Genomic DNA, 13,196 nt, shown 5'->3' with positions numbered 1-13,196 from the left:
TCATAACAGCAGCTATTATTTTTCTGATCAAAAGGTATCAAAGTGAATAAAAATATTTTTCTTGAGATAAGTTCTTGTTCGGAAATAAAAAGAAAATGTCGAATAAAACCTACAACGATTTATGGCATTCGACGCAAAAATTCTTGGAAAATCTAGCCGTAAACGATTATCAAAAGCTTGCTCTTGATCCGGAATTCGACCGTTCTATAGCACAACGTTGTATTTATGAATTGTATGCCAAATACATTGTGGCTGCAAATCGTCTTGAGACTGTCTACGATCAAATGGTACAACCGCAGAAGCGAATTATCATACGAAAACTGCTCGATTCAACACTGGGTCGTATCATTGAATTAAAACATGATTTGGTTGCCATTGATATGATGGAATTCAGTTACAACGACGATGTAGTAAGAGATTTGAAGTTAGTGCCGCAAGATTTGGAATTGAAAATACCAAATTACTTTTTACGTGAAAGTCAAGATGATATTGCTTACAAAAAGAAGTTCATCGATGACATACTCATGAAATTGGGATGGCTTGACGAAGAGGTGGTCGAAGAAAAAATGTCCGAAGTAGAAGCCATTCATATTATACAAATGCATGAACGAGCACGGCAAGGACGATTGCGGTATGTTTATTGAACAATTGCGTAAGTTTTCTGAAGTGTAACAACCAATTTTATAACATCACAGGGCTCAATTCATGAAAGAAATCAAACAATTGAAAGAAAAAGGTAAACCAGACGCAATCAAAGATCGAACTGATGGTTTGGTGGCAGCAATGCGAATTCAAAAAGTGTGGCGAGGTTTCACGACTCGACGCAAAACAAGACATGGCAAAGTCGAAGAGATGTATTTAATCGGAATGATTCCAAGACCAGAGAAAAACAACGAAACACTTCTTGAAAATGAACGAAAGGTTTACATTCTCATTCCAATGTTCTTGTTGTTGTTGTTTCAAATACTAACAATTGTTGAATTTTTTTGGATCAAGAGAAACGAACGACGCTATGGACATCAAGAGTCATATCGAAAGAGTTATGAGAATGCGGTAAAGGAGGCAAAAGATGATATTTTGAATAAGTATTCGACGACATTGAGCGAACAAATTGCCGATGAAATTCGAAATTGGTTTCGAGAATACCAAAATCGCTCAGGAAAATTTCCTGAATTTCCAAGCGAAGAGCATGGCGGCTCAAGGCAGCTTTTAAGTCGACAAGGTATTCCAAATATTTAATTAAACAATAAATATGAACACAAATTCCAAGACAATCACTGCTTAGTTCACTTCATTATAATTCGAAGCATTCATTCAATTTGTGTTATTACATTATAACCCAAAAAATGGTATTGTTCATTTCGTATTATATTTCATTGATGTTTCAGACAGTGAATTAAGTCGGTCGTCGCCGGTGTCATCGCGAGATTCAAAAAGAACCAAAGACAAATCAAAAACACCAACAAAAATCATTGACCTGACCGCCGAAGTTAGTTTTGAAAGTGGTTTCAAAATGAATCAGTCGTCATTTCTAAATGAAATTAAATTGCAAATTGATGAGTAAGATTCGTTTAAAACTCATTCAATCGAAATCACTCAAATGTCAGATTAATTTCATTTGGTTAGGTTCAATGATGTTTGGAAAGAAAAAGACGAGTCTATGAATCCAACACAAACTTTTTATAAAAATATGATCTATACGGTAAATATTTATTTTTATTTTTTGCTATATGTGAGTTTTGAAATGGTAAGAATTCACCTTCGGTTGAAATCATTACAATTGCTACGTCTTTCCTCTTAAAGTTTTTCGAAAGTCGGACCAAACCGAGAAAAAAGGTCAGTTTTCACATTTTTATTTTCTTCTTTTCCATTTCTAGGATAAATATGCTGAAGCTGAACGTGAATTACGTATTGTAATTGATAATATGATGCGACAAGAGCTTGAACTTCTTCAAGCTGCTTTGGAGCGTGATCGAACGCAAAAGGGTAAAGAATCGGGCATACTTACTTCAAAAATTAATTTCTATTATTAATTGCTATCCATTCTTTTGATTATTTTCCCATTAATTCCGTTTTTTTTTTCTATGTGATTCACACCCAGGTAAAAAATCGAAAAAGAGTAACAAAAAGGCACGTCGCAGTGGCAAAAAGAGTAAAAAAAAGAAAGAAAAAGATTTAACGCCCGATCGAACTACCGAGTCTCTTTTCGAAGAATTAGTTACGAATGGAATTATTCGCAAAATACCAGAGACTCGTTTGAGTTCATTTTTCGGCGACAGAGCATATGCTAAGCGATCTGGAATAAATCCAACACCAGGCGATATTCGACAAGTGCTCATTGAGTATGCAATTTTACCGTTGGGCTCTGAAACAATCCGTAGCAATGCACCTTGTATTAGATCAATCCTAATTGCAGGTCCAAAAGGTTGTTAAAGAGATGTTCTAATTCTTAATGGATTGTATTAAATGGACTTTGTGGTATTTATAGGTTCTGGTAAAAAGTCTCTTGTTTATAGTATTTGCAATGAAGTGGGTGCCTTGCTATTCGATCTAACGCCGGCCAATATCGTGGGGAAATATCCTGGGAAGTCGGGTCTTATCATGCTGATGCATTTAGTCTTAAAAGTATCGCGTTTACTGCAACCGTGTGTCATTTTTATGGACAATGCTGAAGCTCCGTTTATGAAAAAGGTGCCAAAAGGTGATCGTACCGATCCGAAGAGATTGAAAAAAGACTTGTCGAAACTTGTTAAAAACATTGCCGAAGAAGATCGAGTTATATTTATTGGCACTAGCAGTGCCCCGTGGGAGGCTGATCAAAAATTATTGCAACAAACTTATAATCGTTTTATATACATACCAAAGCCTGATTTTGGTACTCTTTCATTCGTTTGGAAAAACTTACTTCTGTATGATTTTTGCTACAGTTTCTCTTACTCTTAGCGATTTGACAAAATTATTTTGAATTTTTTTTACGCAGCAAATATAGTGGCATCAGTCCGAATTTCGATACGGGAGCTATTGCAAGACTTTCAGATGGATACACCATTGGATCCATTGTTCAGTGCTTGAACGATGTTCTTACGTGTAAAAGAATTCTTCAGTTCCGAGTTCAACCATTGGCACATGTTGAACTAATCAGTGCCTTAAGGTAAAGTATAAGTTATGGTCTAAGTTCTTGATAATAATCTCTATTCATATAGCTTGAGAGATCCAGTTTATCGTGAAGAAGAAGAAGCATTTAATACATGGTGGTCCAAAACACCGCTTGGAAGACGCTGCCAAAAGGCACTTGAGGTCGAAGCACAAGCCAAACTCGAAAAAGAAAGTGGAGCAGATAAAAAGAGACGAAAATGAAACCAAATTGAAATTATTCTTATTTTAAAGACGTCTCCACTGATTAAGCCGTTTTACTTTGTACTTGAGTAATCAAATTAGATTGGAAAAATAGTTTTATATTATTCTTTTGAGAATACAAAACAGTTATAAACGGTTTTCATTTGCGGTTTTACATAAATTTGATCGTCATTGTCAAATTTAAATATTCAGTGTTACTACTTTTTGATTGTCTGTTAACAATCGCTCTTAATCGAACAAACTGATCGTTGCTGATCAGTGTTGGGTAAAGATATTACTTAAAGCTTAGATAACATATAAGTTCAGTAATGTGCGAAGGGGGTAGGTGGTTTACAACACAACACATTTTTCCGATTTCTTGGGGTTTTTAGCAGAGAAAATTCTTTCGATTTGCTAGGGATCTTCGCCAAAAAAGTGAAGAGCAACAAAAAAATAAAAGTAAAGTGTAGCTCGCAAATTACTGCATAGAAGATGAGACAAAAGATTTGAAAATAGTATCTAGATAAGATAAAACCTAGATATCTAAATAAGATGTTATCTTCTTCATCCTATCTTGTAGTATCTTGTCAATTTTTCATACAACACTGCTGCTATATTTTTATACTTCAGAACCATTCATTTAAAAAATCAACTATTTCAACATTACAAGTATGGGATTATAAACTCCACTTGAAAAAAAAAACTTATAACTGTGAAATTACCAGATACTCTGTAGACATGTAATAAAAACCCATATTTTTTCTACCAAGAGCAAAAAAGCTGTTCAAATAAGCAACACATTTTTATTCGAAGGGCAATCGCACTTTGAATACTGCAGTTGTGCTGCTCTCTGACATTTATAAGTTCAAACCTATGTAAAGACATTGCTATCCTCTTTTTCTTCATTTGCATGAAGCATATGCGTTATAGCAGCTTAACTTTGAGATACCAGGTGGCAGCACATCTGCGTGTTCGAAACTCAATACATTGCTTTAAATGGAGTGCGAGCAGAGCGTGCTTTTACTTGAAAGAATTTGTATTATAGAAGTTGTATCCGTAATAACATGTAATAACATGTAATAACATGTAATAAAAACCCATATTATTTTTACCAAGAGCAAAAAAGCTGTTCAAATAAGCAACACATTTTTACTTGAAAGAATTTGTATTATAGAAGTTGTATTGAATAAAATGAATGACATTAATGAAAATATTGGGCATAATTTAAATTGACTAAACGTTGAAGTATTCAAATGAAATTGATGGAATTGATGATTATTAACAAAAAATTTCGATAATTCGATGAGTTCATTTATTCCAATTTTTTCACTATTAAGATAAGTACAAACGTTGTAAATATGATGCGATTTTCTATGTTTCTCGTGTGCATAACACTGTTAAATATAGTGAACTATTCAAATCAAATTGAGTTAAAAAAAACTGTAGTCACAAAAAGTGGTCCGATTCGGGGAAAGCTGCAAAGTACAATTTGGTTGAATAAACCCTATTATTCATTTCGAGGTATTCCATATGCCAAGCCGCCCGTTGGTAAACTTCGATTCAAGGTATGAGTGACCAAATTTGGATTATTTTCACTAATTTTGTCATAGAATAAGGTTTAATTTTGAATAAATAGTTTCAAGCCATCAAAGCAAGCAATTGTTTAACATTTTAAACATCAAATCCTTTTCACAGGCACCTGAGCCAATTGAAAAATGGCCAAAAACAATTGACGCATATGATTATGGTAGTTGGTGCGCTCAGGTATCGAAACATCCAACAAGTGAAAATTGTCTCTTCCTTAACATATTTGTACCGAGTGAGAATAGCGAAATCGAAATGTGTCTTTTAACCGAAAAACTATTTCAATATTCTATTATTTTTACAGAAATTCAAGATACAAAAAAATTGCCAGTATTATTTTTTATACACGGTGGATTTTTTGCTCGGGGTTCCGCTGATGATAGTCAACAAGGCCCGGATCATTTCATCGATCATGAAGTAATTCTTGTTACTGCAAACTATCGACTTGGAATATTCGGTTTTATGTCTTTGGGAACACCACAATATTCTGGTAATATGGGCTTAAAAGATCAACAATTGGCCATGAAATGGATTCACGAGAATATCGAAGCATTTGGTGGAGATCGCTATAGAATTACTCTGGGCGGCCTTAGTGCAGGAAAGCATTTGAATTTTAACTTAAATTTTATGATCTTTCAGAATAACAAAAAAAAATCTATTTCAGGCGGAAACTGCGTTGGTTTGCATTTAATCAATGAAGAATCGTCGAAATATTTTAATCAAATTCTCAGTATTAGCGGAACACCAAATAGATTTCACAACTATCAGACAGGCGACCACCGATGTTTGATTGAAAATTTTTACAGTAAACATTCGAAAGATCGTCCTAGCGACAAAAAACTAATAAATTTTCTTCAAAAAGCAAATGTTACTGATATTATAAACTTTTTTCATGAGACATTCAATAAGAGATATTCACCGTGGAATCCAGTTGTTGAAAGTAAGTTCTAATTTTTTCAAAAATATTCAGTAGATATACTTCTTATAAAAAAAATTCTACATATAGAAACAAACGCAATACGTGCGTTTATTGTGGATGATCCGATAACTGCGCTAGAAAAAATAGACAATATCGACAAACCTGCTTATTACACAATCACCGAATATGTAAAAATTGAATTGACTTATTTCGCTATGAATATGTCGCCAACTTATACTTGCTTTTTTCACTTTAGGAACATTTATCTAGATTTTTAATTTATGGAACAAACTATTCACACCCAAGAGTTGTTCGTAAATATATAGAAGATTTCAATATTGATTTGCCAATTTTTGGATATAAATCAATAATTGATAAGAAAGTAAGTGAACATATTTCTAGTATTTTGTCCATTTTTAGACTTTTAAGATTCTTTCGGTAATTAAATATGTTCTTTTTCTAGCCTCCATATCTTAAAACTGTGCTGAAAAACCTTCACAATTTCTACTTCAACGTCACCACAAGTACTACGGATCAAGAGTTATTAAGACAACGGCTCGTTCTGGATTCAGATCTGTACTATGTTTACGCCCACGAAAAATGGATGGAACAACATGTTGCTATATCGAAAAAGGACACCTTTTACCATCGGTTAGTATCCATCGAAATATTACTGAAGCCGAAAATATTGTGAAATATATTTTTATTTACTATACTAACGTAATAGATTTTCACTTCAAACCATAATAAATCCACATCCTGAGTATCCTGGAGCAGGTCATGCCGACGAATCGCAATTTATATTTCGGTAAAATGGTTAAATTTTTAAATTAATTATTTTTGAACGAACAATACGTTTTCACAGATGTACCTTGTATGCTAATGCATCCCAGGTAAAAGAAAATATGAAGGCCGATAGGGACAGTGCAATAGCTTTTCATGCAATGGACGTGATGCAAAAACTATTCGCAAACTTTATAAAATATGGGTAATGTAAATTGTAACAAGATCAAAGTGTAACAATGATCCAGTGACTGTCGCTTTGGAATTTACAGAAAACCAATTCATAATGCTGATCTGATGAGTCAAGAATTTAAACCAATTCAACGTTCAAGTAATTCGGATGAATTTGATTTTGTCGATGTCACGAATTCCGGATTATTTCCCGGCAAGGCACCGTTTGGCAGTAGAACCAAGTTTTTGGATCACATAATAGAAGAAGTTAAACGATTGGTTAAAAAAAACGGAGATACACCCAAAAAAACACAAGTACAACAGTTATGTGAGAGAATGAACTTTAAAATTATGGCCAAATGTTAAGCAAGTTTTACAACAGGAAAAATATGATAAACAATTCAAAATTATTCAAATTAAAAAACAAAAATGAAATTTATCAATTTGTTATTTATTAAAATACTAAAAAATGTAGATTTCAATAAAGATTCCATTTAAAAGAAACATGCAAAATATCAATAGTTCAGTTTTTGTCGTTTCTTTTCGTTACGTACAGAAGTAACCATTCATAATTTGCCTTCAGTACATCCTTTTCAACAGAATGTACACCATTAAAACAAGTCACGCTAACTTGAACACGATCGCGACCTAAACCTAATAACTCATTATACGTTTCTGTATCAATTGTTATCTCTTTTATTTCTACAATAAGACTATTTAAACATTTTCCATGTTCCAAAATCTGTTTAATTCCATTCGATGATCCTTCGCCTTTCAGACACAGTTTTTCCAATGCTAGTTCTTTCAAACAGTTGATGACCATTTCCTCAGGAATGTTCAGAAGATTTAGTTGCTTCAGTCGTTTCAGTTTTGGTAAACTGTCAACAAAATCAGGTAGTGCTCCATGAATTTCCAAACTCTCTATCGGTGTATTATTTTCCGCAAATGAATCGATTAGCGTTCTTACTGAAAATGGTGAACTTTTACAGGAAATTTGTAAATTCTTCAATCCTTGCAATCCGCTCAAATGTAGAATATCGGCGGCTAAATTATTCATCAGCGATTCATCTTTGTTACAAATTAAGCAAAATTCTGTCAAATTGGGTGTACGATCACCAATTCCGCGCAGTATAGAAGATGTTATATTGACATTTGGATACAAGCACGTTAACCAAAGTCTTTGAAGTTGTGGATTGTGATTTTGAAATCCAATGAAACCATCGTCTGTTAGTCCATCGATCGAAACAAAAGTAGCCTTTTCCAACTTTGGATATGGTTGCGTAAACAAATCGGCATGTAGAATTTTGCAGTTTCTTACTTCTAAACTTTTCAACTGTGGCAGTGATCCCAAACCAATTATTAAAGCAGTTGATAATGATAGCTTTTCTAAAGCGATGAATAGTGATCGTACATTGAAATTGATATAACTGGTGTGGACTGAAAGGTTTGTCAAAGTCTTTCCACAATAATCAGCGATCAAGGTTAGAACATCATCGATGGACTTTCGATCCAAAGTATAATTTTCATCGAACCAATATTTCTGCTCACGAATTGACACCAAATGAATGGAATGAAGTGATTCGCCAAATATTCTCAGAAATCTGTGTGTTTGGTCAAATGGTATACAGAAAAATGCCATATCCAATGAATATTTACTGGTAATTGTGATCCTTTCACTTGAATTTGCATGACATATCTTTGCAACTTTCTGAAAGCGTGTACACACCTCAGCTGCATTAATTAAGTCATTGAGATTTGATTTCAATTGATTGAAAATCGCTTCAAGACATTCATCATCGAGGCTGTTCAGAATATGTTCTGATGAATGTTGAGCTGGTGCAACGTCGATCTTTGACATTGTTTATTCTATCGAAGATCCGCGTGAAAGATTACAAATATTAAGCGAATAAATCATCAAATGCGTCAAACAAAGTCGTGAACGGTATTTTATCTAATTCTCGAAGAAATAATTAACACTAGAGTGTATGCAATTGGCAAAAATACTTTAATTTTTGCAAAATTAGATGGCTTTTATCCAATTGTATTTCAGTTCATTTATTAGTTGACAGATGGTAACAACTTATTTGTGTATGACACATTTATAGTGTTACCATCACTGATCTAGTGTGGTAGGATGTGAGCTGTGCAATTGTCCGATATTGAATCGGTGTGGCAAAAGATTGAAAATCAATGCAAACGCAGGATAATTATACTATAATAGATTGTTAAATTTAAACCTTTAATGCTTTCAGACGCCTTTATTTGATACAAACTAATAAAAATCGGAGATGTTGAATGTTACAATTAGCGAGTGAATTCACTTAAAGACCGGCTTGCAAACCGAAACCAGGACCCTTTGGTTCTTCGGTGAGCGAAGACAATCCTCCTTCCGGCTCCGAAGCATATCGATTACTGCGTGGACCAGGCCGTGGTGATTTTCCATCGATTAAATCCTGAAGAATTTCTTCGGTATCTTTGGCCGTCAAGTCTTCCTGTTATCAAACACACATCGAGTTAATCAAGAATCAAGAAACACACATTCCCTTCATGTTGGCATAATGTTTTTTTTTCTGAGCTTAACTTACGTAGTAATCGTCGTTTATGGCCATCATCGGAGCATTAACACAAGCACCCAAGCATTCGACTTCAGATATGGTGAACATTTTGTCCTTTGTTGTTTCACCAACATTGATTCCTAATTTTTGCTGTTTGACGAAATGAACGACGCAATAAGAGAACGCTAACATATTGAAATGATAAAAGATGCGATTTAAACGTTTTCAACTCACTCGGCATGTGTTGAGAACAACATCTGAGTTTCGTAGCCAACATGGTGTTGTGGTGCACACTTGTATGTGATATTTTCCAGTTGGTTTACGTAAAAACATTGTGTAAAAAGTGGCCACTTCATAAACACGCATATTTGGTAATTCTAGAATCTCAGCGACTTTGTGCATAGCTGAAATTGGCAACCAGCCGTATTGACGCTGAGCCAAGTCCAACAATGGAATCATTGCACCACGCTTATGACCTTCCGGGTAAATGCTTAAAATGGCCTCAACACGCTACAACATTGTTTGATTTAAATGAAAAGAAATTATGTAATGAATTTCGGCTACATCAAATCAAAGTATCATCTCTTGCATACCTTTTGATTTTCTGCGGTAAACTCAAATTTGATGTTCGGATTATCTTCAGGTGTATCCCGATGCACGAACAAATGATCGCTGCATACTGTGGCAGATGATTGAAATCCACGGACATTTCTCAACTTTGAAAAATATTTTTGAGAAAATCACATTTTAAATCCTTGCAAAAATATATATCAAGTGTTTTGGTTATACTCAATACAGTACATAAATGAAGTTATATAACATGTCATAAAAACAATAAGAAAAAATTGCATTCAAATTAAATAAAATCTATTATTATCAATTTATTTACGGCTGTTGAGAGAATTCGTCTGGTTCCGCTAAGCATGATGATTAAAATTTACAGCAAACAATTTTTCACAGGCCAAAAACCCGAATTATTTTCTATTTTCTGCCACACAAAATATCAAATAAATGTAGTACGATGATAGTAGAGCACCTGTCAAACGAACTGTCATTTGAATTGGGATATTTTTTTTGGGAAATTTTACTTATGAAGTTATAACACAGCGCACTCAATAATATACCAATACAAATCGGCAATATTGCCGCCATTTTGGTAGAAAACAAAAAAAAAAAACAGTGCAAATCTTTTTATTTTGTTTACATGAGAAAAAAGCAAGTGAAACCATTTATTCAATTCGCATAAGTTGGCATTTGACATAACAAATAAGAAATTACGTTTTTGAATCGAAGAAATCATACGGAAAATTTCTTTGAAAGAATATTTTGAATATGGGGCGAGTACGAACAGCGGCTGCAAAAAAGTACATTGAAACTGCTGGAAGCAGTGATGAAGACGAAAATTTGTCTGACGTGAAACGATCATCACGGTCAAAACGGACATCCGCAGTCAATAAAAGCCAATCATCTCCACGAGCTTCAACAAGTCGCACCAGTCGTAGTACAAGAAGAAATTCGGTGGTAAACGACAAAGAAAATGAAAAAAACGGTGTATCAAAGGAGAATTCATCTGCGTCATCCGATGATGAGGCTCCCGTTGCAAGTCGCAAGCGAAAAACGTCAAATGCAACTGAAAACCCGAAAAAACAAAAGCCAAGCACATCTGCAACAGCATCAAAGAGCACGCCGAAAGAGAAACAGTCCAAACAGTCCGGTGAGACGAAAAATAAGAAGAAGAAGAAGAAGGACGACGATCGATACGAAGTGGAAGCAATCTTGGATCACAAATTCGAAAACGATACCAAGTATTTCTTGATACGTTGGAAGGGGTATGATGAAAGTGATGATACTTGGCAAACTAGTTATAGTATCCATTGTCCGGCACTATTAGCCAAATACTACGAAGAGGTACATTTGACACATTATATTCACTATTCAATTCATTTCTCACACAATATAATTTTATAATACAGAATCCGGAGGCCAGCGTTTCAGCAAAACGAATCAAGAAAAAAAAGCCAGTGGTACCAAAGCCACGTCAGTTGAAAATTGATGAGCAACTTGACTACGATTCCGATTGGGATGAAAACGAAGACTATGAAGTTGAAAAAATTCTCGACGTTCACATCCTACGCAATAATAAGCGGGAATTCTTGATTCGCTGGAAAGGCTATTCATCGAACTCTGACTCATGGGAGCCCGAAGAGAATCTTGATTGCAAAGATTTAATCGAGAAATTCATAGGCAAAGTTGAACAAATGAAAAATTTGTCGCAAAAAGATTTAAGACCAGTGCGTTCGCAAACACAACGGTTCACTTTGATGACACAAGCAAACGCAAGACGTCTCTCCAAACGCAATCTTGACCGTCAACGGTGAGAAAGAATCAATTTTTTTAGCAGTGTGCTCATCTGTTAATGCATCGACTAATTTATGTATTTTTTTTCGTTCTACAGAGCTGTCTACTACGATTGTGACGAGTAATAATGTCGTAATATCTACGCCATTTTCATCTGACATCATTCATCATTCAGTCAGCCATATATTTCTTTCACAATGGACACTTTCAAACGCAAATTTCTTTTTCATTACCATTACATACGCCGTCTGGGCAGAACATGTCACATATACATCAAGAATCAAAATCAAGTAGTTTTAAATCATAAATGAAAGCTATACAATTTATTCCCAATTTTACAAAATAATTGCTCGACATTAAGTGTAAAATTTGCATCGTCGGACGATAATAGGTGGTCCAGGAGAGAATGGAATTCTGGCAACAATGCTTGTAATTCTTGTTTCCTATCACCAAGGCACCACAGCAGGCTTACATGAAACGACGCCTCCTGAGATTGAACATTTTCATAGATTTATAGTTTTTGTGAATTTTGGCATTGTATTTTTTTTTTTTTTGGTTCGAAAAGTACTTACTTTATAAAAAGGTGGCAATTTAAATTCATTGAGACAATTATCAAGTTTATTTACAATGTATTCCAATATTTGTGCAGCCACCGATTCCTTGTCCACAAACGATAAACTAATAAAAGTTCTCGTTTGATTGTCGTTGCAGTAGATTTGAATCGTATTGAAATTCATCCAAAATCTAAATTTATAGATTTATAAGAAACAAAAATGCTTGTATTAATCATTTGAATAAATGTTGAAGTATATGATACAAACCTATTTGCATTTTTTAAACTCTGGTCAACACTTCCAACGAACTCATCGATCCAGTGATGACGTAGTACAACCGTTTTGGTCAGGCTCAAATGTAGCTCCTCGAGTGAATGGAATTCCGTGGTTAAGAATGGAGTTTGCTGTTTTATTAGATCGAGCAGCTTATTCTGTAGTGTGACAATCAAATCTGTTCGCGGATCTTTACACAAAATAAAGAACAAATGAGTGGATGTCTTCAACTGTTTGAGTATCAATGCATAAGTGATTTATTGACTTACAGTGGATATAAACATAAGTCGGCCAATTACCACGCTCATGAGGGAATGTTCGAACTCTTCCATTGTGTTCAGTCATGTCATTTTCGTCGTGATCAACGACCTCATTTGGTTTTCCGAATGGATTCGGCAGTTTACTAAAAAAAACATTACTACATCAAAACGACAAAATACACATAATTATTTGCAAACTAACCTCTTAACAGTTAGTTGTGCAGGCACAGACTTTTGTACTTCAATTTCTTCCTCCGAAGAGCTATCACTATAATTTACCAAATTTAAAGACATTTTTTATATTTCTAGCTAAAAGACTATAGTTTCGTTCGACTATTTGAGATGTGTTATTTGAAAATCTGTCATACACAGATGGGATGAAATTGTTACTTGTCAAAATGTG

The 13,196-nt window shown here is 34.4% G+C and overlaps 5 protein-coding genes across 5 annotated transcripts; 3 read left to right on the top strand and 2 right to left on the bottom strand.

The window, feature by feature from the left end:
* The first annotated feature begins 95 nt into the window (after positions 1–95).
* Positions 96–3,357, top strand: LOC116343694 (dynein regulatory complex protein 11). Its single transcript, XM_031771903.1, has 10 exons — positions 96–631; positions 696–921; positions 997–1,225; positions 1,386–1,560; positions 1,627–1,702; positions 1,878–1,986; positions 2,102–2,425; positions 2,489–2,909; positions 2,981–3,151; positions 3,204–3,357. The coding sequence occupies exons 1-10, from the start codon at positions 96–98 to the stop codon at positions 3,355–3,357; spliced, it is 2,421 nt and encodes an 806-aa protein (XP_031627763.1).
* A 1,270-nt stretch (positions 3,358–4,627) lies between these two features.
* On the top strand, positions 4,628–7,312 carry LOC116344343 (esterase B1-like). Its single transcript, XM_031772838.1, has 10 exons — positions 4,628–4,901; positions 5,032–5,155; positions 5,225–5,518; positions 5,585–5,860; positions 5,927–6,027; positions 6,096–6,221; positions 6,303–6,490; positions 6,567–6,647; positions 6,705–6,827; positions 6,895–7,312. The coding sequence occupies exons 1-10, from the start codon at positions 4,695–4,697 to the stop codon at positions 7,157–7,159; spliced, it is 1,785 nt and encodes a 594-aa protein (XP_031628698.1). The 5' UTR covers positions 4,628–4,694; the 3' UTR covers positions 7,160–7,312.
* A 1,688-nt stretch (positions 7,313–9,000) lies between these two features.
* LOC116344348 (NADH dehydrogenase [ubiquinone] flavoprotein 2, mitochondrial) lies at positions 9,001–10,403 on the bottom strand. Its single transcript, XM_031772842.1, has 5 exons — positions 10,238–10,403; positions 9,942–10,064; positions 9,583–9,858; positions 9,379–9,498; positions 9,001–9,285 (listed from the first exon to the last, which is right to left on the bottom strand). Exons 1-5 carry the CDS (start codon positions 10,271–10,273, stop codon positions 9,115–9,117), a joined length of 726 nt encoding a protein of 241 aa, XP_031628702.1. The 5' UTR covers positions 10,274–10,403; the 3' UTR covers positions 9,001–9,114.
* A 69-nt stretch (positions 10,404–10,472) lies between these two features.
* Positions 10,473–12,530, top strand: LOC116344345 (chromatin-associated protein swi6-like). The gene is made up of 3 exons (XM_031772840.1): positions 10,473–11,256; positions 11,322–11,722; positions 11,804–12,530. Exons 1-3 carry the CDS (start codon positions 10,681–10,683, stop codon positions 11,829–11,831), a joined length of 1,005 nt encoding a protein of 334 aa, XP_031628700.1. The 5' UTR covers positions 10,473–10,680; the 3' UTR covers positions 11,832–12,530.
* LOC116344347 (U6 snRNA phosphodiesterase) lies at positions 12,001–13,168 on the bottom strand. Its single transcript, XM_031772841.1, has 5 exons — positions 12,996–13,168; positions 12,803–12,936; positions 12,528–12,723; positions 12,279–12,450; positions 12,001–12,193 (listed from the first exon to the last, which is right to left on the bottom strand). Exons 1-5 carry the CDS (start codon positions 13,085–13,087, stop codon positions 12,008–12,010), a joined length of 780 nt encoding a protein of 259 aa, XP_031628701.1. The 5' UTR covers positions 13,088–13,168; the 3' UTR covers positions 12,001–12,007.
* Positions 13,169–13,196: the final 28 nt, after the last annotated feature.

The sequence above is a fragment of the Contarinia nasturtii genome, unplaced genomic scaffold (assembly GCF_009176525.2).
Source record: "Contarinia nasturtii isolate CC-2019 unplaced genomic scaffold, AAFC_CNas_1.1 Cnas_scaffold_1037, whole genome shotgun sequence".
Taxonomy (NCBI): Eukaryota; Metazoa; Arthropoda; class Insecta; order Diptera; family Cecidomyiidae; genus Contarinia; species Contarinia nasturtii.
The sequence above is the reverse complement of the archived record's forward strand: the minus strand, read 5'-3'. Positions and strand labels throughout refer to the sequence as shown.